The following is a 12,091-nucleotide window of genomic DNA, read 5'->3' as shown; positions in this document are numbered from 1 at the left end:
TGTTTTTGTTTTTTTTGCTGAGACTGAAATGTAAGAACAATGTTCTCAACTAGGATAGGCATTAGAGGACCACACTAGGATCCGGAACCATCAAGTTCAAATCCTGACTCTGCCACGCAAGATTGCTGGTGACTTTGAGCCTATCACGCTCTCTTGCCTTAGCCTACCTCACAAGGTCGCTGTTGCGAAGATAAAATGGAAAAGGAGAAAAACAATTGATAAGCTGCTTGGTATCATGATTAGGGAGGGAAACAGGATGTAAAAACTAAGCACTACACCACAATGGTTTCCATGAAATGTGGAGGCTGGACAGTTGTAAGAGACCGCAGAGGCTACTGTTACACGGCTAACCCTACTGACGTCCAAGCTCTGACAAAATTGGGCTAGTCGGTTATATTCAGGCTTCCCATGAAACATTTACACGCGGATAATTAGAGAAATAAGAGCCCCAGTGGTGCAGAGTGGTAAAGCCGCAGCACAGCGGTTCTAACCTCTGCTAACGACCTGAGTTTCACGGTTAAAACAATTTTATTTGGTAACAAATTATATGTCCTGCATCATTAATAACTTCTTTTAACTATCCCACATATTACTTTCTAGCCATCCCTCCCCCATTACTTGACCCCCGCCGGTGTTATTTACTTAAAATACTAATGTTTAAAGGTACCCTTAACTAATAAAAAATGAAAATTAACATTCTTCTTTTTTTTCTAAGACTTCATCATTATCAAAAATTGTTCAATGTCCTTTTATTTTCCACTCCATCTTAAAAACTTCTAAATCATAACCTCTTAAAATTCTTGTTAACTCGTTCATTTCACACAATGTCATAACTTTTACAATCCAACCCCATTTCTCTGGTATTTTTTCATGCTTCCACAACTACGCATATAATGTCCTAGCGGCTGAAAGCATGCACCAAATTATAGTTCTATTTTCTTTTGGAAATTTTTCCATTTGTAATCCCGACAGAAAAGTCTCTGCGACTTTCTTAAATTCATATCCCAAGATCCTAGAAATTTCTTGTTGAATCATCCGCCAATACTTTTTCGCTCTTTCACAAGTCCACCGCATACGGTAGAAAGAACCTTCATGTTTTTTACATTTCCAACATCTGTCCGGCATCTTATTATTCATCTTTTGCCAATTTCTTAGGAGTCATATACCACCTGTACATCATCTTAAAACAATTTTCTTTAATACTCTGACACGTTGAGAGTTTCATAAAGTTCTTCCACAAATATCCCCAAGTTTCCATATATATTTCTTTATTTACATTAATTGCCCACTTAATCATTTGAGATGTCACTACTTCATTTTAAAAGTAACATATAGATTTTTGAAATTAATTTTTCATTGTCTCCAAGCAGAACTTTTCCCATTTCTGTTTGTTCTCATCTTATTCCTTCAGTTTTAACATCGCTTTCCACCAAACTTTTTATTTGTTGCGTTTGAAACAATCATATTTATTATTCAACTCTTCGGCAGTTTTCAATTCTATTTTACAGCTTTGTATTTTTAGTTTATACGACACCCTTTTTCCCTCTCCCATCTCCGCCGTTATCCTTATTACTTCCGCAGGCACTGAGGATAGAGAAATGTTACGACCGTTCCTTTGTCATAGATCGCTATTTGATCGTGTTTTGCGCGCTTCGGTTTTAATACAAAGGCACGCAAATCGGGGCCCTCGGCGGTAGTTTCTAAAGCATCCGCGCAATTCGATGTTTTGATTACGCGTGTCTTAGACGGTCGCTGTATATAATCGAATAAAATATAATACGCGATCGCTATGTATAACGTTAGACAACGTTGTTACTCTGACTTTTGACAACCCCGAGATAGGCCCCCCTTCTGCGAATTCGGCTCCGCGGCCCGTCACCAATAGGGGAGTCGCCGTTGTTCAAACGCTCCAGCGGGTGCGGGGGGGTCGGCGCAGGATTCTCTTTAAATACGGGAAACCCGAGCGCCGTTCTGACGGCTCCGTACCACCATGGAGAAATTTTCTAACATGGAGGGACCCCTAGGCATCAAGCCTCACAAACATTCAAGAAAAGGCAACGGTGATGAGATAGAAGCGGAGAACACCACCCCCGAGAAGACCCCTCTAGAATCTGTACCCGAAAACATGGAAGAGGAGAGTTTGGAGAACCAGGAAGCAGAAACAGATGCACGGGTAAGTTGTGAGAAAAGAGGAAAGCTGGGAGGATTGCGATGGCGGGTCATGTAGCGTTATGCCCTTTCTTTCTTTTTTTTAAATTAGGCGGCGGAGGGATCAGAGACCAAAGTCGCTGATTTAGAGGATTTGATCATGTGTGGGATGCTAACCCTGGTGTTGCTCAAATCTTTAAGAAAGCGTGGTTCTAATCTCAAGAACTCAACACAGGTGGAGAATAATGAATCCCCTTTGTGGGAGAGTTCCACAAAGAAGGCTTGGGAAAAGGCAGAGCTCTCTGAGAATGGCGTCTCTATCAAGGAGTCAGAACGTGGAGGGAAGGCACAAGAAAATATGGAGATTGTGGAGGAAACGGTCTATTTGAAAGCGCTCTTTCCGAATGTAAGGCCTAAAAAAAAAAACACCGAGGTGTATGGAATTGGGGGGTGGGGGGCCCGCTCATGAGACAGGATACTATTTTTTTTTTTCCTTCAAACTTTTAGGTAGAGAATGTGGCAGCGGTCAACTCAGGGAGGCCGGACACCTGTCACTGCCCATACTGCGGGGGTCTAGCACACTTTCAAGATTCAGATGAGGAAGATTCCCTAGCAGATGCCGAGCACGATACCGCCGGTGATTCCGGAGCGGACATGGAGGATACCTCTGGAGATTCTGAAGCAGACACGAAGGATGAAGCTGTGGAAAAGGCGAGGGAACCCCCGGTTGATGAAGCGCAAACACCGGAGTCTCCAAAGGAGGTTGATTCCCTCATGGAGGAAGAAGAAGAGGTTGCAAAGCAGGAAAAACATACAGATTAGAATCGAGAATGTCCCAACCACATGTAGATGAGAAAACACACACGTCTGTTTGTATATAAGACCCGTATCCTGAAGCGGATAGTAAGAACTGTATTTTTTCAGTAGGGTGGGGGAAATAGCACGCTTGTTTTTGTTTTCTCACATTGATAAAGCGGATGTATCGTTGCTACACCTTCTGTACATACACACGTGTCTAATCCTTGTGAATCGCAACACGACAAAGATGTACGCCGTATATATTTCTTACCCTGCCCCCCCCCCGCAGGATTTCCCGGCAATCCCCCTTCCCTCCTATTCGACACCAAAGTGGAAGACGCCTCATTCGCGGGGAACTGTAGACACGTGGGTCGGGATGCAGATTGTTGTTAATTAAAAAAAAGCTACGCTTTGTATATTCTCGCTTTAATAAAATACTTTTCTATTAGATATGACGGTATGAAACACGTGGTGTGCTCGACTGAAATAAGCTTAGAATTCCCTCCATAAAAATCCAAACACACATCGTTACGTCGATTGCACCGCAAGGTCATCTAGCGTATTTTAGCATAACGTCTCAGTTCTCTAGAATGGAACTAACAAAACATACAAACTTAGGATCTGAACAATCTTTGTTTCCATTTGTTTGGTTTTTTAACGTTGCCAAGGTGGGTTGTGCTTCATTTAAACATTCAGGCCTAGACACCGATTTAAGCAACGTTATTAAAATGGTAAAAATATAGAGCGGACTCATCACGGGTACTTGTTCATAGTTTCATCGCGCTTGTTCATAGTTTCGAGTTCACGATGTACTTTTATCGCACAGCCATGAGGAAAGCTAATCCTGCTAGGACAAATCCGGCGGTCGCTATGATAGTGTTGCTTTTGGTATCGCACCGGCTGATTGAATCAGAACCGTGTTTGTTGAAGTAGCGGTAGAACCCTTCCCAGCCACCATGCGCCTCCAGCCACTCGCGCTTCTCCACAGACAGATAGATGACCAATGCTTCTGTCAGGCCGCCGATCTCCTCGTGGGCCCCCCGCTCAGCCAGAGCTGTTGCCAAGGTGCCGGTGAACACAAACAGCGCCACTACTCGACCCCAGTTAAGCCCGCCATCAGATGCCATCTGCGCCGCCACACGTCTCAAATGGACGCCTGCCCTACCAGGCTCCACCAAGATTGCTGTGGAGCAAATGGAGTGAAAGAATGTCTTCTCACGGCTCTCCAGCTCGTCAGCCACTCTCCGCAGGGTCTTGGCCGTGTAGCTGTGAGACAGCACCGAACCACTCAGGTTGTGTCGCAAGTACCCATCCACCAGTCGCCTTGTCTCGGCTGTCAGATCGCTCAGCATAGCGACTCTTCGATGACTGCCTATGAATACGTCGACCCACTCCAACCGTGCCCCAATACCGTCGGTTCTATACAGATATGGTTTTACAACCTACTTTCCCCCAATCGGTAGGTTTCTTACAAACCGAGAAGCCGACAAATTAAGCATCCGTAATAGAAATGTAGAGGAAGTACCGGCCGAAAGAACACGGGTAAAAGAATGATGGGATTACCTACGTGTATAGACAAGGAACATACCCCCCCCCCTTTCCCTAACATGATCCAGCGGCGGCCTATAACGCTGTTGCTCGTGTGTTACTTTGTAATATGTTTATTGCACCCCAACCTGATTCCGGCCTCCCCCCATTCTCACCTTTTCCCATTATGCTCACCCTCGGCACCTTTGATTCGTAGCCATCTTTACAGAATATTACACCCGCTTTCCTATATAAAATCAGATAGACTCCCTCCGTTTCTTGCCCCGTTTGCCCCAGCTAATTTTAATCCGCCCAAGCAAACGCCGAAGAAACCTATCCTCCCACGATTGCGATCCACAGCCTTTACACCGTCACTCCTACCCCGTTCAATAGGTCATATTTACAGGGGAGTGTTTCACCGTAAAGTGAAAATAAAGAAAAAAAGCTTATATGTAATAACCGGCTGTGTCCGATTATTCAATGTATTTTTATACTTTGTTTCTTTGTTGCCCCAAGTGTTTTACAAAAAACCATTAGCCAAAAATTGGCATGATTATACATTATTAAAACAAACCAGGAGAAGGACTTTCTGTGTTGGCGGTATCGGCTGAGAGAAGAGACGGCCCCCGCCTTCAGCCGGGGCATAAGAACGGAACCGCTACAGAAAAAGACTTGCTCCGGCTTTTAAAGAACTTTTAAAGAGCTGTTCAGGATTATGTGGGGAAGAGCGTGCACGGTGTTGATTTTTTAAAGTAAGGAACCCATGAAAACACGCTGTCGGTATTAGGACTTGTGTTTAAACAGCTCTCGGTCTATTTTAAGTTTTCTCGGTGCAGAGACGTTATTTTCAGCGTTATTGGTAAAACCATACGTCTATCGACGTATCGGCGTCAATCTCCCTCTTACTGATCAAAAGCGACCTCCCTAAATGCAACGTGATCTTTTTAATATCGAATATTTTTTAGTATCAAAATTTGCACAAACTCAACGGCTTCTAAATACATTTTTATTTTTATACATGTGAATGTATAAAATGTACATTTATTACAGAAAGTTTTTTAAATTTATTTACAAAAGGGGGAAAAGAAAGGTATTCACAGATGTGCCATTCTGAAATGTATTATGCAGAAATTTCTCAACAAGTGTCACATAGGGTCGGTGGCATTTCTGAAACAACGTTCTCAATTGTTCACAGGGGGTCGGGGATGTTCGTACGCCTTCCACCAGGTTGGCCAATGTTATGACATGATTCTTGTTAATACCGCAACAATCAAGAAAACACGCAATAACCGTGATCACATACAACACGGGGCTCATATTCAGATTGCGACAAACATATCTTAAGTTCTCATCGTAAAAAGCAGAGGACCACGTCAAACATACATGAGAATTCTGTCCGGGTCTATCTAAAATGCATCCGTCACACATAGAATAAGAGAGATCGTTGGAGCAATAATTGAGAACAGAATAAGCGGTGGCAGTTATCAGTTTGTACATCGCAGAACGTGACTTTTGCTTGTCCACAGGTGGAACGTCTTCATCGGACACTCCCACGTATTTTTGCAGGACGGTTTGAATCGACGTCTGAACACCGGACAAGTCCACGAGACAAATTTTCTAAAAAAATCACAAACACACAAAATGAGAAAAGGAGTCTAAACAGAAACAACACAACCTTTTACACATCTTTCCCATGTTGTTCTACCCACCTTAAATGTATCTTGTTGTGACGGATTCACGGAGTCACAACTCTCACCATCCTGGAAACATCTACTCCGCTTCGGTGTACAGGTTTCTGCCCCATCTTTCATTTTCTCGGGGGAAGCAAAAAGGCGTTTAGCAAGAACCGGCTGTACATTCTCCTTGTCAGAATCGGTGCTAGGTTTTTGAATCCTCGCTGTAGTTTTCCTCCTCACGGGTGCTCCGGGGGCCACGGGATTAAAAACAGACAGAGGTGTATTCGCCATGGTGGTACGGAGCCGTCAGAACGGCGCTCGGGTTTCCCGTATTTAAAGAGAATCCTGCGCCGACCCCCCCGCACCCGCTGGAGCGTTTGAACAACGGCGACTCCCCTATTGGTGACGGGCCGCGGAGCCGAATTCGCAGAAGGGGGGCCTATCTCGGGGTTGTCAAAAGTCAGAGTAACAACGTTGTCTAACGTTATACATAGCGATCGCGTATTATATTTTATTCGATTATATACAGCGACCGTCTAAGACACGCGTAATCAAAACATCGAATTGCGCGGATGCTTTAGAAACTACCGCCGAGGGCCCCGATTTGCGTGCCTTTGTATTAAAACCGAAGCGCGCAAAACACGATCAAATAGCAATCTATGACAAAGGAACGGTCGTAACATTTCTCTATCCTCAGTGCCTGCGGAAGTAATAAGGATAACGGCGGAGATGGGAGAGGGAAAAAGGGTGTCGTATAAACTAAAAATACAAAGCTGTAAAATAGAATTGAAAACTGCCGAAGAGTTGAATAATAAATATGATTGTTTCAAACGCAACAAATAAAAAGTTTGGTGGAAAGCGATGTTAAAACTGAAGGAATAAGATGAGAACAAACAGAAATGGGAAAAGTTCTGCTTGGAGACAATGAAAAATTAATTTCAAAAATCTATATGTTACTTTTAAAATGAAGTAGTGACATCTCAAATGATTAAGTGGGCAATTAATGTAAATAAAGAAATATATATGGAAACTTGGGGATATTTGTGGAAGAACTTTATGAAACTCTCAACGTGTCAGAGTATTAAAGAAAATTGTTTTAAGATGATGTACAGGTGGTATATGACTCCTAAGAAATTGGCAAAAGATGAATAATAAGATGCCGGACAGATGTTGGAAATGTAAAAAACATGAAGGTTCTTTCTACCGTATGCGGTGGACTTGTGAAAGAGCGAAAAAGTATTGGCGGATGATTCAACAAGAAATTTCTAGGATCTTGGGATATGAATTTAAGAAAGTCGCAGAGACTTTTCTGTCGGGATTACAAATGGAAAAATTTCCAAAAGAAAATAGAACTATAATTTGGTGCATGCTTTCAGCCGCTAGGACATTATATGCGTAGTTGTGGAAGCATGAAAAAATACCAGAGAAATGGGGTTGGATTGTAAAAGTTATGACATTGTGTGAAATGAACGAGTTAACAAGAATTTTAAGAGGTTATGATTTAGAAGTTTTTAAGATGGAGTGGAAAATAAAAGGACATTGAACAATTTTTGATAATGATGAAGTCTTAGAAAAAAAAGAAGAATGTTAATTTTCATTTTTTATTAGTTAAGGGTACCTTTAAACATTAGTATTTTAAGTAAATAACACCGGCGGGGGTCAAGTAATGGGGGAGGGATGGCTAGAAAGTAATATGTGGGATAGTTAAAAGAAGTTATTAATGATGCAGGACATATAATTTGTTACCAAATAAAATTGTTTTAACCGTGAAACTCAGGTCGTTAGCAGAGGTTAGAACCGCTGTGCTGCGGCTTTACCACTCTGCACCACTGGGGCTCTTATTTCTCTAATTATCCGCGTGTAAATGTTTCATGGGAAGCCTGAATATAACCGACTAGCCCAATTTTGTCAGAGCTTGGACGTCAGTAGGGTTAGCCGTGTAACAGTAGCCTCTGCGGTCTCTTACAACTGTCCAGCCTCCACATTTCATGGAAACCATTGTGGTGTAGTGCTTAGTTTTTACATCCTGTTTCCCTCCCTAATCATGATACCAAGCAGCTTATCAATTGTTTTTCTCCTTTTCCATTTTATCTTCGCAACAGCAACCTTGTGAGGTAGGCTAAGGCAAGAGAGCGTGATAGGCTCAAAGTCACCAGCAATCTTGCGTGGCAGAGTCAGGATTTGAACTTGATGGTTCCGGATCCTAGTGTGGTCCTCTAATGCCTATCCTAGTTGAGAACATTGTTCTTACATTTCAGTCTCAGCAAAAAAACAAAAACAAAAAAGGGGGGGCTACAGTAAAGTAAGTAAAATACTCCGCTGGCTCTAGCGGGTTAAGTGCTAAACAAGAACCTAGGAGACTCGTGTTCAAATGCAACTCACTGGGTGATATTGGCAAAGATGAATAATAAGATGCCAGACCGGTGTTGGAAATGTAAAAAAAAAACATGAAGGTTCTTTCTACCGTATGTGGTGGGTTTGTGAAAGGGCAAAAAAAGTATTGGCGGATGATTCAACAAGAAATTTCTAGGATCTCGGGATATGAATTTAAGAAAGTTGCAGAGACTTTCCTGTTGGGATTACAAATGGAAAAAAAAAATCCAAAAGAAGATAGAACTATAATTTGATACTTGCTTTCAGCTGCTAGGACATAATATGCGTAGTTGTGGAAGCAAGAAAAAATACCAGAGAAATGGGGTAGGATTGTAAAAGTTATGACACATGGTGAAATGGGCAAGTTAACATGAACCTTAAGAGACTATGATTTAGAAGTAATTAAGATGGAGTGGAAAAAGTTAGGACGTTGTATGCGCGGTTGTGGAAGCAAGAAAAAATACCTGAAAAATGGGATTGGGTTTTAAAAGTTATGACACTGGGGTGAAATGGGCAAGTTAACATGAACCTTAAGAGACTATGATTTAGAAGTAATTAAGATGAAGTGGAAAAAGTTCAGAAGATACGTAGAAAAAGAGTGGAAAATAAAAGGACATTGGACAATTTTTGATAATGACTAAGTACAAGAGGGAGGAGGATATTAATTTTGGTTCTTATTAATTAAGGGTACCTTTAATATTAAGATTTTAAGTATATAACACCGGCGGGTGTCAAGTAACGGGGGAGGAGTGGGTAGAAAGTAATATATGGGATAGATAAAAAGTAATTATTAATGATGTAAGAAATTGAAATTTATTGCCATATGTTACTAATAAGACTGTTTGAAACAAAAACATTTTTCCACCCTCAGATCACAATCGTGCCAGGTTTTTTTGTTTTGGTTTTTTTAATCTTAAGAACATAAGAACATAAGAGAAGCCATGTTGGATCAGGCCAACGGCCCATCAAGTCCAACACTCTGTGTCACACAGTGGCAAAAAAATTTATATACACACATACACTGTGGCTAATAGCCACCGATGGACCCGTGCTCCATATTTCTATCTAAACCCCTCTTGAAGGTGGCCATACTTGTGGCCGCCACCACCTCCTGTGGCAGTGAATTCCACCTACTCTTCACCTACATGGCTTCTGCAAAGGGAAGTCCTGCCTCACCAACCTTTTAGAGTTCATTGAGAAAGACTCGCCAGAGATTCCTGAGTAAACTTAGCAGTCATGGGATAAGAGGATGGGTTCTCTTTCTGATTAAAAAACTGGTTCAATGACTGTTAGTAAAGAGTGGGGATCTGTGGACAATTCTCACAATGTAGGGAAGTATGCTACGGGGTCCGATAAGGATTGGTACGGGGGCAAGACTATTTCATTTATTCATAAATGATTAGGAACTAGGGGTGAGGTGCTGGTAAGTGTAAGGTGATGGCATAGTGGGTCAAAAAAAATCCCCACTTCACGTATAAGCTAATAGGGATAGAACTTGCTGTGACTGAGAGGGGGGAAAATCCCAAGTGTGTTGTGGATAGTTTGGTGAAAGTGTCAACCCTGTGTGCTGCAGCGGTGAAAAAGGCAAAGTCTGTGGTAGGTATTCTTGGGAACGGGATTGAGAATAAAACAGCCTATATTGTAATGCCCCCATATAGATCTATATCGCAGCCTTGTTTGGAATAGTGTGTACAATTCCGGTCACCGTATCTCCAAAAGGACATTGCAGAGCTAGAAAAAGTACAGAGAAGGGCAGCAAAGTTGATTGGGGGGGGTTGGGGGGGGGAGCACCTTCTCTATGAGGAAAGGCTGATGAGTGACTTTTCAGTTTAGAAAAGCGATGGCTATGTTAGGGGAGGGGGAGGGTGTGGGGTCAAGATAGAGGTTTATAAAATTATGCAAGGGGTGGAGAGAGTTGACAAACAGAACTTTTTCCCCCTTTCAAAATACTAGAACTCAATACAACGAGGCTGATAGCATATTCAGGGTGGACAAAAGGAAATACTATTTTACACAGAGAGTGATTAAAATGTGGAATTCGCTCCTCTGTCTGCACCCTTGGTTCATCAAGGAGATCAGTTCCTAGGCTGCCCGTGACCCACAACCCCCTCTTCTCCCTAAAGCAGCAACGATAAGCTCTTCTTTTTCTTATAGAATCCTAGGCAACCTCCTACTGCCGGGGCCCTGTTCATTGCTCAAGTAACCCCCCAGACAGCTCCTTGGAGTGCTAACAGGTGGAGGATGCTGACGATGGAAAAAAGTTGTATTGTGTGCCAAGATATTAAGTGAGCTGCATGGCTCAGAACTAAGCCCCAGATCTTCTGATGTTAAGAGTTCCATCAAAAGCAAATGAATGCCTACTTGAATACAATTAAAGGCTCAGATCCTGATCTTGGTGGAACCATATCAAAAATCACCAAAGTTGGCAGTAAATATTTGTGTTGTCAACAATACTTGGGGAACATGGGGTGAATGCACATTTAACAGGGCATGTAGAACTAAAATCATTTAAAACACTGCTTACTGTTGCTTGTTTTTATTTAAAATTTTATTTTATCTACATATTGGACACAGTCAGAGTATATCCACAAAAAAACCAATGGGGCATTCTGTAACCTGTGTGTTTCTATACATGTCAGAAAATCCTATCTTTGTTTATATTTAAAATAACCTAAATTGTATATCTCTGTCCTGCTTTTGCATTTTTCTTAAGTCTACATTTTTCTGCACTTCACAGCCATAAAACCCCTTGACCTCTTAGGACCATTTTTGGGGGTCAAACACTATTCTCACAATTAGCCCATACATAAATTTGATGGAAAAGCTATTTTAAATCACAGACCATAAGAACAGGAAATTTATTGCGTGAGAACCTAATTTCATCTGTTTATTTTGTCCAGGTCTAAACTGTGTCAGCATTAAATAATTTGCTAAGATTCTTGCTCTCTCTCACAGGGTGAATATCCTCCCACGTCTGCGAGATATACATTTCAGCACTTGACCTTTTAAGGTCAAATACTTTTGTCTCACTCTGAGAACAGGCACTGAAGATGATAGAAAAATGTTAGGATTTAATGTGTAAGAAAATGCTATATGTTTACAATTAATGTATTAGAATAGGCATCTAAAATGCTGTTAGGTGGCTAGGTAAATGTTAGGATTTAATGTGTAAGAAAATGCTGGGATGGTTACAATTAATGTATTAGAAGGGGCAGCAAAAAAGTACAATCCCACTACGTCAGGCATTCATTTACTGATCAGGAGGTGGGGGCTGGTGTGGGGGAGGGGCAGCTGTTTAATGAGGAAATTGTGGGGGAGGGGCAGCTGTCACTTTTTGATTTCTGTTTGATGATGAGAGCCATGTACTTTATTCTTCTTACATATACACAAAGGGATCTGGTAGCCTCAATCATTCCTTAAAAGCAATACCCACACAACTTCCAAACTGCTGGTAAACTACAGCTTAAAGACTAACACAACTGATTCCAGTAGGGTTGCCAGGTCCAACTCGGAAAATATCTGGGGTCTTTGGAGGTGAAGCCTGGGGACTTTGGGGATGAATCCAGGAG

At 41.8% G+C, this 12,091-nt stretch overlaps 1 protein-coding gene across 1 annotated transcript; it reads right to left on the bottom strand.

Moving 5' to 3' along the window:
• Positions 1–3,761: 3,761 nt before the first annotated feature.
• Positions 3,762–4,298, bottom strand: LOC132590090 (anti-apoptotic protein NR13-like). The gene has a single exon (XM_060262938.1). The coding sequence runs from the start codon at positions 4,296–4,298 to the stop codon at positions 3,762–3,764; it is 537 nt and encodes a 178-aa protein (XP_060118921.1).
• Between the last annotated feature and the right edge of the window lie 7,793 nt (positions 4,299–12,091).

Source organism: Heteronotia binoei, chromosome 21, assembly GCF_032191835.1.
Source record: "Heteronotia binoei isolate CCM8104 ecotype False Entrance Well chromosome 21, APGP_CSIRO_Hbin_v1, whole genome shotgun sequence".
Lineage (NCBI taxonomy): Eukaryota > Metazoa > Chordata > Lepidosauria > Squamata > Gekkonidae > Heteronotia > Heteronotia binoei.
Note: the sequence above shows the minus strand (reverse complement) of the source record. Positions and strands in the feature narration are given on the sequence as shown.

Excerpts from the sequence above, each read along its gene's own strand:
- LOC132590090 (XM_060262938.1), bottom strand. The coding sequence starts at position 4,298 with ATGCTGAGCGATCTGACAGCCGAGACAAGGCGACTGGTGGATGGGTAC.